The following is a 12,917-nucleotide window of genomic DNA, read 5'->3' as shown; positions in this document are numbered from 1 at the left end:
ATCTGGGCTGATTTAATTGAAGGAGAAGAAGAGAGATCTCTGATTTCTGTGGCTAAGTCTCCTCAGTTTTTACTGAGCTTGTGAATATACTACAATAGGTTCAGTCAGCTCTGCATATCTATGATAGAGAACTTCTACTTTACAATGGTAGGCATCCAAAATACAGGCTGAACCTCTCTCATCTAGCACCCTAGGGACATGAACAGTGCTGGATGAATTTGCAAGACCACAGGAGATCAATACTGTCTGGCACATTACCAATACTTCCACTGCTTACTGGGCTCTTAGAAGACATTTAGGGATACATTACAATAAAATAACAGTACAGAACACTGAGAGCCAGGACTGGAGGTGATAAACTTTATGGGACCGGGGAAACTCGGACACACGCATAATAAATTGTCAACCAGGTAATTAAAATCTTGCTGGATTACTGACATTGCCAGAAGAGCGTGTCCCAGATTAGAAAGGTTCAACCTGCGATTAGCTCTCTGATACCATTGATACCATCAATGTAGCTGATGTGCAGGCAGGTCCCCACAGAGGCGTAAGGCACTGCCACATAGTGGTTTAGCCCCTCTCTCTGAGATAACCCAGAGACTGGTCCTTAGGGAACTACTCTCCTTTCCCAAGGGAGGCTGCGTCCAGGCTTACCTTGAAGGTGGATGGCTGGTCAGCAATTTTTGGCACGCCAACTGCGTACCAAAAATCGACTTTCCAGCCGTTGACTTCTGTGCCTGTCTTCACAGCAGAAGGTGGATGGAAGCGCTCCCCCAGTCACCCTTCCTTACTACCACATGGCTCAGGAGGAGTTCCAGGGTCGATGTTGACCCTGGAACGCGTCCCAGAAGATCGACCCGGGGGGGTCAATCTTCTTCCCTACCTGTAGATGTGTTAGTTTCTCTCTCTGAAGGACTACAGTGGCTGCTCCTCCCGTCCAGTGTGCACAGGAGGCCTCTGCAGGAGACCACTTTGGGCTGTAATACCACCCAGGATGCTGCAAACGCTCCCGTCTATTCCAGCCCCACATCGCAGTTTCTCTGCTTTCCCGGTGCCCTACGGAGGCTGGAAAGGGGCTGGAAGCGAACTGGCCGCGGCTCGGCCCCTGGGAAGCAGCCCTGCCGGTTCGCAGCCGCACTTGAAGAGGTGTGGCCGGGGACCAGGCTGGTCCCTGTGCCTGGGCAGCAGGTTTGCAGTAGCGGGCCTTTATCCGCGGGGCGCTCGGGGCCCCTTTCCAGGCACAGCTAAGGGAGGGGCCGGGGCCATGCTAGACAAGCCCGCCTCGCCTCGCCTCCCCAGCGCCCCGTGCAGCGCGGCCCTGGCGGCTGCCCGCTGGCTCGGGGCGGGTTCCGCCCTCGGGCCGGGCCGGGCCGGGCCCCGGGCGGTACCTCAGTCCGGCGGTAGAGGGTGGCCTCCCCGAAGGCGCCGCGGCCCAGGATGCGGATGGGGACGTAGTGCAGCTCCTCCTGCTCGGCGCCCAGGCTGGGGCCCGCACGGGGCCCGGCCCGGCCCGAGGACTCGCTGCCGAAGTCGGAGTTGATGGAGTCGCAGTGCCGCTCGTACTCGCCCAACGACATGGTCCGGGCGCCTCTGCCCGCCGCGGGCCGGCCGCTGGCAGGAGACCCGGCGCGCCCCGGTCGGCCCCCTCACCGGCCCCCGACAGGCTCCATGTTGGCTCCCGCAAGCCCAGCACCGCTTCCGGCCGCCACCACGACCTGCGCGTTCCCGCCGCCCGCCGGGCACCCGCCTGGGAGAGCTGGGAGCGCCGCTGGGTTCGGCGCGGCCGGGGCCGGAGTGGGGAGCGATCGGAGGGGCTCTGGAAAGGGGAACGCTGGCGGGGGCGGCGGAGCGCTCCGAGAGGGGCTCTCGGGGTGTGGGGGGGCTGGGGGGGAGCCTCCCGGGGGTGGAGCGTGCCGGAGTCCGGCTCCATTAGCCACCCTGGCTGGGCAGGTTCCCTCCCCGCTCCTGAGCCCCGCCGGTTCTCATTGGCTCTGTCCGCTCGTCGGGCTGAGGAAGGCGGCTGCTTTTCACGGCTCAGACCAAGTGCGTAACCGTCCCCGCACGCGGCGGGGCTGCTGAAGGGCGCGGGGGGGGGCGGGTTGGTAACCCCTTGGCGGGATGGGGGACCCCTAGCAGTGCGCTGAGGCGCTGTGGTTCTCCTGCCCCGGAGGGTGCAAGCCGGGCCCCGCCCGGGCGCCCTGCAGCCTTCTGGAACATCTGATCAGTTTAACAGCCAAGTACCAGAGGGGTAGCGCTGTTAGTCTGTATCTTCCAGAACAGCAAGAACTCCTCTGGCACCGTGCAGACCGACACATTGTGGAGCACTCGCTTTCGTGGGCAAAGACCTGCCAAGAGTCTCCCGACGGGCCCTGGCAGTAGCCACGCACGTGCTGCTTCAGTAACCTACCACCCGCCTTTCAAGGCTTCACCGCTCCTCCACGCCTGAGTGCCAGTAGTGGCCCTATGCCAGAAACACCCAGCATCAAGCTCTTCCTGGAGAGCGGGCCAGCCCGGGATCGGCTATGTTAGGTTGCAGGGAACAAGACGAGCAACCTTTAAAGGAAGTTGGACCGAAGGTTTTCCGAGCTTTTCAAATAGCGACCAGCAGAGGGGGTCAGTGCAGAAGCGAGCGCAGTTCAGTATGGTTCTGTCCCCCCAGTCCAATCAGAAGTGCATAGAAGCTCTGGTGACAAGTATCAGAGAGGTAACCGTCTTCATCTGTATCTTGGGCTACGTCTACACTAGCCAAAAACTTCGAAATTGCCATGCAAATGGCCATTTCAGAGTTTACTAATGAAGCGCTGAAATACATATTCAGCGCCTTATTAGCATGCAGATGGCCGCAGCACTTCGAAATTGACGCAGCTCGCTGCCGCACGGCTCGTCCAGACAGGGCTCCTTTTCGAAAGGCCCCTGGCTACTTTGAAGTCCCCTTATTCCTATGAGCAGATGGGAGTAAGGGGACTTTGAAGTAGCCAAGGTCCTTTCGAAAAGGAGCCCTGTCAGAACGATCAAGCCATGTCAATTTCGAAGTGCCACGGCCACCCGCATGCTAATGAGGCGCTGAATATGTATTCCAGCGCTTCATTAGTAAACTTCGAAATGGCCATTTGCATGGCCATTTCAAAGTTTTTGGCAAGTGTAGACACGGCCTTTGAGAACAACTAAGGTCTATAAGGTGCCACAGGACTTCTTGTTGTTCTCATGGAAGCTCTGGGTAGTCCAGAACACAGCCATGTTTCTTTCCTGGTTAGTGCACATTGAAACTGGTCGTTGTAATCAAGCACAGAATGGAAGGAGGGAGGATCAAGTCAAAGTTTGTGTGGAGTAAAAGGAGGCATTTCTGAGTAGGTGATTTGTGATTAATGATAATGTAATTTAAACAGCTCAAATGTAATAATAAAGAATGAATTACACACTATTTTGTGCCACTCGATGTCAATCGTTCTCTACGCAAGACAAAGTAAATTTATTGTCCTCAGACTTCTAAATAATATTTAGCCCTGAGGTTTTAATAGCCCTCTGCCATAAGTATTAATAAGGTTATACTTAGATCTTTTGCCAACAATAAAAATCTTATCATTAATACTTTGTTCTGAGATAATACTGTTAAGTAGTTAAAGATCAGAAAATGTGGATAAATGACAGGAATGTTAATTTTTAGGACATTTGACTTGAACCACACAAAAAACTTTCGGAATTCAAATGTGTCTCCCCAAAATAAATGAGGCAACTTAAGTTTGTTTGGCATTGTTTCTATCACCCACTTTGAAAACAGAGGTTTTTTATACTTAATGGCCATGGCTACACTAGCCCCTACCTTTCGAAAGGGGGATACTAATGAGCCACTCTGGCAGATGCTAATGAGGCACTGCTATGAATACGCAGTGCCTCATTAGCATAATGACAGCCACGCACATTTCGAAAGTGCCGCTTTTGAAACGCACGCTGCTGGTGTAGACGGGCCTTTTGAAAGGACCCCCTGAATTTCGAAAGCCCCTTCTTCCCAAAACCAAATGGGAAGAAGGGGCTTTCGAAGTCCAGGGGTCCTTTTGAAAGGCCCCTGTCTACACAAGCAGCATGTGTTTCAAAAGCAGCACTTTCAAAACATGCACGGCCACCATTATGCTAATGAGGTGCTACATATTCATGGCAGCACCTTATTAGCATCTGCCAAAGTGGATCATTAGCATCCCCATTTTGAAAGGCAGGGGCTAGTGCAGCCACAGCCAATGATGTGACATGATTTGGTGCTGGTTAATGCAGGTAGTATGAAAAAGATACTCAGTATTTCCATTATCAATTTTTTTATAGAGCGATAATTTGTCCATCAAAATTCATTTGCTGTGTGATTTGCTATTACCACACAGTTTTTTTCTTCTGTCTGTCCTGTTCTTGAAATCTAGGATGTTCAGCAAGGAAAAAATGGTAGTGCTACATTCTCAACTTCATAAATAAAGGATTTTTACAAGAGTGTGTACAGTATTATTGAGTAGGTTGCTCTCCTGCACTCTTTGGTCCTGGATTATGAAGAATGGATGTGGCAAAATAAAGACATACTGGCTGTGTCTACACTTGCATTCCACTTTTTAAAGAGGAATGCAAATGAAGGAAATTGAAAATGCAAATGAGGTACTGATTTATATATTGTGTGTGTCATTTGCATAATCTCTTTCTGGAAGAGATTCTTTCAAAAGAAAAAAAGCAGTGTAGATGGGGCTCTTTTGAAAATAAACGCCATCTTTGAAAGACCCCGTCTTCCTGAAACAAAATACGAAGAAGGGTTCTTTCAAAGATGGGGTTTATTTTCAAAAGAGCCCCGTCTACACTGCTTTATTTCTTTCAAAAGAATCCCTCCCAAAAAGAGATTATGCAAATGAAACACAAGGTATGTAAATCAATACCTTGTTTGCATTTTTTATTTTCTTCATTTGCATTCCTCTTTCAAAAGAGGAATGCAAGTGTAGACACAGCCATTAAGATTAATGGGTCTGAAGTGAGGAGCAGGATACTGGAAGACAAGTAGAAAATCACTGTACCCCTTTTCAAAAAAAGAGTAACCCTTTTCTGTTATTGTTTGTCTTGTAGATTTAACTTATGTCCATAAAATAATAAATTCTTTGGCAGTCACTTGATAACGAGTAGGATATCTTCATGTCACCGTCCTATTTGTGAGTCCATTGATGGCTGATCAGCCGAATTCTGTAGCTCTTATCAAAGAAGGGGCAGGTGTTGGTAGCTGTTGGAGGGGCGTGAGAGAAGAACATCACAAAACGTCTACTACCCTTCCGCTGAACACTGCTTTTCTCAACAAGTAGGCCTAGTCCTACTCAAACCAGGAGGACTACTTGCAGTAAGATATTCCTCCGTTCACATAAGAATGGCAGAATTTGGCCTCTGAAGGATAATAGTACTATGATTAATAAGAAGTATTGGTGGTGAATAGATAATAAGTATTGCCAGACAGACCTGTTTCCTTTAAAGAGGCGACCATATCTCCCTGTCCCAAATATGGGACAGGGAGATGTGGTGGGGAGAAGAGGCTCCACCAAGCCCCAGGGAGCCAGGAAGCAGCAGCTGCCAGCCCTCCCAGGGAGCACTGGAGAACCAGGAGTCCCCAGTGCTCCCTGGGAAAGCAGCAGCCGCTGGCAAAGCAGCAGGGAGGTGGCAGCCACCTATGCTCCGCTGCTTCCCCAAGGCTTGGGAAGTGATCCCACCAGCAGTTAGCTGGTAAACGTACCAGTAAGCCTCATACTTATCAGCATGCTTATGGTTAACCATTTAACATCCCTACTAATATTATACATCTGGAGGAAAAACTGTCCTAAAACAGGCAGACTGTGGCTACGCTAGTGAGTTTTTTTGTCAAAACTCACCTCACACTCACACACAAACTCAGCATTTCTGCTGATGACCTTCTTCCTCTCCCAGATAAGGAAGAGCGCCTATGTTGACAGAAAAGAGCTGTGTGGATGCTCTGGGGGCGCCTTCTGTTGAGAGACAGGGCGTCCAGGACACTGGGCAGCCCTGTCTGCTATGCATCTGGTTGGCTGTTTTGTCGAGAGAGCGGCTGGGCTCTTCCTATCTGCTATAGTGTATGGCATTCTGTCGACAGATACTTTGTCAGAAAAATCTCTTCCGACAGAAATGCGTCGAATGTAGGTGTATCCACACTGAATGGGAAGAAGAAATCTGGGAGGAAGGAATGGGTGAAAGAAACCAAGGAGGTGAAGGTTTGCAAACAAAAAGCACACAGCAGTTGCCTGTGATACGGCTGCAAAGATTGTGTGTTGCAAGAATTGAGGCACCATCTCCCAAAGCAGGGAGAGCTTAGTTCCTCTCTCTAAAGCTGTAATGAAACCTGAAATCCCCTAATGCTGTTTAGGCAAAATTACCCAAGTTGGTTTGTAGATCACAGCTCAAGGCAATGATACTTCAATGTGATGAACTATAGTAGAAAGCAGGCCTGCCAATGCTGGGAGGGGCAGCAAAGGAGGCAATTGCCCCGACCCAATGATACAAAAGGGCTCAGAGCTCAGGGCCCTTTAAATTGCAGCTGGAGCTGAGTGCAGGGCACTCCAGGCAGCACTAGGCTGACTGCCCCCTGCCCTGCCCTTTTTGAGGTCACAGAACAGAGCCCCCCCCTGCCCCTGTGCATATACCCCTAGCAGCCATGAGCATTGGGAATGCTACCAAACTATCATCAATCACATGACAGTGACTGTTTGGGCAACACTGAAAACACAGGGGTAAGACTATGAACAGTTTTAAGATGACAGGCTATGTTGACCACTTGTAACATAGATGACTACAACCATTTTATTGTTGCAAGAAAACCTCAGGATCAGCTGTTTCAGAGGTCATGGAAAGGGTCAGCAGCGAGCATAAGACAAAACAGCACTCCTTGGTTATTTGAGAGCCACACAGCTCATCTCTTATATTATAATATATATATTATATATATTATATATATTATAAGCAGAATTAAAAACATTCTGCACAATGTAATAATTGACTTGGATGCAAATTCGCATAATCCTGTAAAAATAGAAATGACATGTAACAGACACTTACACACCTAATCTGGCAAAAAAAAAGATGCGCCAAAAGATACACAAGTAGCTGTGCAAGCCTTAGGCCTGCTCTACACTTAAAAATTAGATCAAACAAGCTATGTCACTGAAGGCTGTGAAAAATTTTGTGCTCTGTCTGCTGTAGTCAACCTGCTCTCCTCTGTGGATGTGGCTAGGTCATTGGGGGAGAATGCTTCTGTCAACCTGACTATTGCTTCTCAGAGTGGTGGACAGATTACTTTGACAGAAAACCCCCTTCGGTCAGTGTAGGAAGTCTCCACTCCAGCAGCACCACAGTACTGTAGCTTTTGCAGCTGATTTGTAGCCATGCCCTGTGTGTGGCTTGAAGGCTTGTCTCTCACCAGCAAAAACTGGTCCAATAAATGATACTACTTCATCCACCTTGTCTCTTTAATACTCTTAGCAAGTCGAATAACCCCAGCTACTATGCAATGCTCAGGGGCTATGTCTTTGCTACAAAAAGATGTGGGTTTTATATGGAGAATTCCTCTTGTGATGTAAAAGCCTAGTGAAGGCAAGTGGAGTTGTGACTTGATATAGCTAGTGCAGATTAACTCTATACCCACCACTCTGCTTGAACTCTGCTAGTTACATGCAGGCAGAAACTACAGTGCTTTGTCTTTTCTAGGTTTTTACATTCAAATGGCTACGTCCATGGTGAGCATCATGGTGCCTAAATTTTAGGTTCTTAGGAAATCACAGGCATGCTACTGTGATCTGCAAAGCCTGAGTTAGCCACCCACGGTTCTGTACAATGAATGTGCAGATTCAGGTACCTTAGAATGTCATGCTCAAAGCCACCACCGCAGGCAGGGAGCTGCCTAAGCTAGCCAATGGGAAACACTGACAAGAGGAGAGTATGTTAAGCCCCAACCCTCTTGCAGACACAGTTGCTTAATACAGAATGCTAGGAGGTGTTCTCTGTGATCCGCGCAGGGATGCTCCTGGAGACAGAAGTCCAAAGGGGCAGTTGCCCCAAGGCCCAGCAATTTAAAAAGGCCCATGGCTCTGACTACCGTTGCCACAACTGCAGCAGCAGCAATGGCCAGAGGCCAGCCCAGCACTGCACCAGTGGCTGAGAGGTGCAGTGCCATCTGGGTGGTGCTGAAGAGTGGCTGCCCCTAGCCCTGCCCCTTCTGCCCAAGGGTGGGGGCCCCCATTGTCCAGCAACAAGGTATTTACATACCGGAGAAATATGTTGCATTTTGGGAGATTTCTCCCCCAGCCACTCCACAAGTGCTGGGTGGAGGAGGGGAGTACAAAGGAAAGGGAAAGGTGTTTTCTGTTGAAAAAGCGCACCGTGAAACTCTCAACACCGCCTGTCTTTCCCCGACCCCCAAACTCTCCGAAGCGTGTACAGATTGTGGAAGTCAGCCCTGATGTGAAGCACCTTTGAGCTCCAAATGCACTCTGGGACCCAGGCAGCTGGTACATCCAGAGCTCTTTGCTATGGCGTATTTTGTGGTGGGTTTTCCTCAGTCTTTCCTATTTAAGTTGTTCCACTTTAATTAAACAATTGAATGATTATAATTATATGACACTGGCAGATCAGATGCCAGCTCAGGCCAAGGTCCCTAAGCCTCACTGACTCCAGGGCTGGTAACAGATGTTGTGCCTGTGCATGGCAGAGTTTGCATACACATGTACCTATGTGCTTGTGTGAACTGCAGTATATGCACACATCAGCATTAGTGTATGAACATTGAAGAGATCCTAGCCCTGGGGACATCAGCTTTGTATTTCCGTAAGGCCAGGAGTTCATTTTTGGACTTTAGTTCCTTCATAGTTAAGGTTTTATTCTAGCCCCTGGAACTTTAGAAAAAGTTTTGGCCTTAAAATTTTTGCTGTTACTCACTGATTATGGTAGATTTTTTCCTTAGAATTTATTTTATTAGTATTTGTTTTAAGTTACAACACTATAAAATTAGTCTTTAACAATCTGGGTGAATTACTGTTTTACGGCTAATGTAAACTGACTTCTGTCAGTAGCAAAACTTGACAAAAATGGCATATTCAGATATTAAACTGTACATTTCTAGCTCTATAAAAAATGGGCTACTTTTCATTTACTCCCTCCTCGATATCCCAATCTATGCAGAGTACTTTTGCTTTGTGTCTGTATTAGAAAATATTAGAAGCAACTGTATACTTAATCAGATTAAAAAAAAAAGTGAAGTAAAACTAAAGAATCACCAACAGGCCTTTAATGACCCTTTACATCTATATCTATCTAGCTACGTGTGCAAACACACACGCTCCCAATTGTAAACTTAAGAAATTTATGCAAGGTATGCTCCTATTGCAAGCAACTTTATTGTTCCCCCCACTCTGTGGTTTGTTCCACACCCTCCCATTACATCTTGCTCCATTTTGACAGGAAGTGATTCAGAGCAAGGACAGATATGTTTGTGCAATTACAAGCAAAATGGCATGCCAGTCCTGACTGGAGCTTCTGGGCATTGCTGTCATATAAATACATTAGTTGTTCCTAACAATGCCAACATGTAAAATTTGCTACACTGCCATTGCTAACGTGTGTGTGTGTATGAGAGGAGTTTGATGGGAAACACTCTATTAACACATCCATTAAGGCACCTCCTGAGTTTTAGCTTAGTTTTCTATGTGAGTCATTCATATTTGTGACATCTTGTGATACAAGGGCCATTGCTATATTGTGAGAACTTGTGATCTAGGGTCACTTATGGTTAGAGGCTTATGTCAAGTATTTCAGGCTTAGGCCTTCATTTAGCTAAGCTGTTGTTTTACAGGCTTCAGGCCTGTATGCTCTGTGTTACATCATCAATTCTTGTATTTCATCTCTGTACACTAAATATACCTCATATCTTTAATCCTTAGCTACAGAGGAAAAGCTGTTAATCAGATGGCCTCCAGCAAATATTGGGCATAACACTGCATGAACCGCCTGCTCATTTCTATTCCTCTCCCATGACTTTAACTCAGGTGCTCCTAATCTGTGCTCCCTTTTAGCATTCCCAATTTTTGCACAGCATTTTTGCTCTGTGCCTATACATGGTTAGCTGCTGCCCTTCAGAGGAGATGAAAAGAGCAAAGACCTGAGATCTCAGACTTTATTTTACATAGTAAAGGTAGGAGAACCAGGAAGGCCACATGAAGATCAGAGTGGCTTGATGTGTAAGTTATGTAACATCATCTTTAATTATGTACTTATACATACAAGCCTCTATGCTTATGCAATAAATAATTGTGTATGAAGACTCACACATAGACTATTTTGTGCAAAAGACAATCAGCTGCAAGGTGCCTGGCCTTCCTCCCTCTCAGCTGCCACAAACATCTTCAGGCAAAGTCAAATATGAAATGCTGAATCCTTGCCACCTACTAGGATTTGAGTTTGGTGCAGTTTAAAGTGCCAAGCCTTTCACTTCATGTGTAGGAACCACACGTACTGGATCTGCTACTGGGAGCACATTACATGGTACTGTTCTGAAGAACAGACTGTCCACTCAGAGTGAGGAACAAGGTAGGACTGTCCAACAGAAAGGTTTAGATCTAGCATTTCATAGGCTAATAGAGGTTAAGTCCACAAAGGACTATTACATCAGCTAGTGTGACATCCTGTTTAACAAAGATCATTGAATTTCACCAAATTACCCCCATATTCAGTACAATAACTAACGTCTGGCTAAAGCATCTCCAACATTTCAAGGAATCCACGTAGAAATTCTAAATGCAGCAGGAAAATATGGGTGCTTTTTGTGGTAAATAATACATATATACAACACTACTTTTCTGCGTGTTTGGTCACAGGTACTGCCCTAGAGGTTAATCAGGCTTGGTGTATTAAAATATAGGATGGTGGCTGTGTGAATGCTATGCTACAATTGACAGTAATGATACCAAAAGAGGCTGGACTCATAGGATACAAAAATAATTGGGTCAAGAGGTGATATAGATACAAGTTATGGTCTGTGCTCTGGGTTATTTAAATTTTTCAGTACCCAGACACGCACACATTACCAACGATATTGGCTTTTGTGTATCTGTTACCAGCACAATTCAAATCGGTTCCTGTGCCTTCTGGCCAACCAGCAGTGTGAACACCACTAGTGAAATGCTCTCTCCCCCAGACATCTACAAGACCTTTTGGTTAATTTGTGCCCTCCTATAAAACATTATGCCTGGGCATACATAATTTGCTAGCCAAAACAAAAGATGCCCTAATATCTCATAGCCCTACTCACATCTCATATCTCTATTTACATAGCAATATCCTATGCCTATTACCTAATCACTTATTATAAGCCTTTATCTTTATATAACCAGTTATAACCATTTATGAGCACATATACTCACAACTAAAGCCCTTGTCCTCAAAGGGCCACACAATGGCGAAAGCCACCTCATATCATTGAACACATTTACCCCACATTGCAGTTATGGTCCTGGGCCTAACATTCCCAGTCCGCCATAAGGGACTAATCACGATTGGCAAATAAAATTTGTCTGTCAGTCGTACGAGGGAATGTGCAGATGGGACATGAGTATGTGGACTTGGAGATAAAGGTAGCCAAATGATAGTGTTTAGCCCAGCGGGTCACCTTTTCAATCTATTCATCATGCTTTTGCGGGAAGATGGGTAAACAACCTCCCCATAAAATGACAAAAGGCGGAGGAACGTAGTAACGAGAGGGCCTGACAATCAGGTTTGGTATAAGGCTAAAGGCCTAGAACAGTCAAGGCTTTGTTAATATACGGCAAAGCTAAAGGCCTCAAGCTTGAACAACAGAGGGTTAAAGCAAAAATGGTGAGCTAGGTAGATTCTGCTCACAGGAATTTGGCAGAGACAGGGCTAATCAGAACATTACTCCAAATTGCTAGGCAGACCATGGTACACATAAACACATCCTGCTTGGTACCATGCACTCCCCATATCCTCTCCATAAATAACAGCTTAGCACCAGGTACATTCCAACCCAAGGTCAGGAACAGGTAATGGCATGATGGATAGTGGTGTTTTGATGGTACCACCAGCCCCCAATGGGTAGATCTAGTTACATTGCAGGAGTGTTGATGTATTACAGTTAGGGGGTTTTACCTGGATACATAACTTATTTATAGTGTGTGTAAAAGTGTGTGTAACAGGGGCTGTGCTGAATGACCTAGGGGATGACGAAGCCCTCTTGCCCTCAACTGAGTCACTGTCCATTGTCATGGCATATACATGTACCAGTGTAAACTGCTGAGTCAAACTGGAGATTCATGAGGGTGTTGGAGCCCATGTGCTATTGACTGTAAACCTGATTCCCACTCCTTTGTACCTGGCTTGATTTATGGTTCTTGGGAGCTCCTCCAGGTCTGCAGTGTCAGCTAACCGCAGAGTCTACATTGCTGATTCCACACGGACGGGCTGTAGATGTTTAAAGTGTGGTCAGACGTCTTTACCGGAACAGTGCTCAGATGTCCAGTCTGCTCCCTTTGATGTTACTCACCTTGGCCACGGGCTTCTCTCTTTGGACAGCAAACAGCTGAAATCTAAGAAGCCTTTTCAGCATTAACTTTTATTCATACTTATTCTTTTTAATTTGTATTTGCATAGTAGTAGTACCCAAAGGCACCAACTGGAATTGTTCTACCAATCTACGGGCATACAGGAAGACACCACCCAGGCCAGGAAGACTTCACAATTGCATCAAAACTTATACACTCAGTTTTCAGTACATAAAGACTGAGACACATACCCTTTTTAGACAGTGAGAAGAATTAATCTGACATCTTCTGGTACAAAAGGTATTTTTTCACATATAACTTTATAACTGAAATTAACTTAAGCTCCTAAGTATC

General features: G+C 46.6%; 1 protein-coding gene across 2 annotated transcripts in view; it reads right to left on the bottom strand.

Moving 5' to 3' along the window:
• The window catches only part of NEK9 (NIMA related kinase 9), a 32,851-nt gene extending 30,971 nt beyond the window's left edge, over positions 1 to 1,880 (bottom strand). Inside the window, exon 1 of one of the 2 annotated variants that reach the window (XM_074996760.1) lies at positions 1,389 to 1,880. In XM_074996760.1, the coding sequence (XP_074852861.1) occupies positions 1,389 to 1,577 (189 nt within the window). In that variant the 5' untranslated portion in view covers positions 1,578 to 1,880. The remainder of the gene's footprint in view (positions 1 to 1,388) is intronic. The other variant, XM_074996759.1, reaches the window with a different exon arrangement.
• Positions 1,881 to 12,917: the final 11,037 nt, after the last annotated feature.

The sequence above is a fragment of the Carettochelys insculpta genome, chromosome 6 (genome assembly GCF_033958435.1).
Source record: "Carettochelys insculpta isolate YL-2023 chromosome 6, ASM3395843v1, whole genome shotgun sequence".
Taxonomy (NCBI): domain Eukaryota; kingdom Metazoa; phylum Chordata; order Testudines; family Carettochelyidae; genus Carettochelys; species Carettochelys insculpta.
The sequence above is the reverse complement of the archived record's forward strand: the minus strand, read 5'-3'. Positions and strand labels throughout refer to the sequence as shown.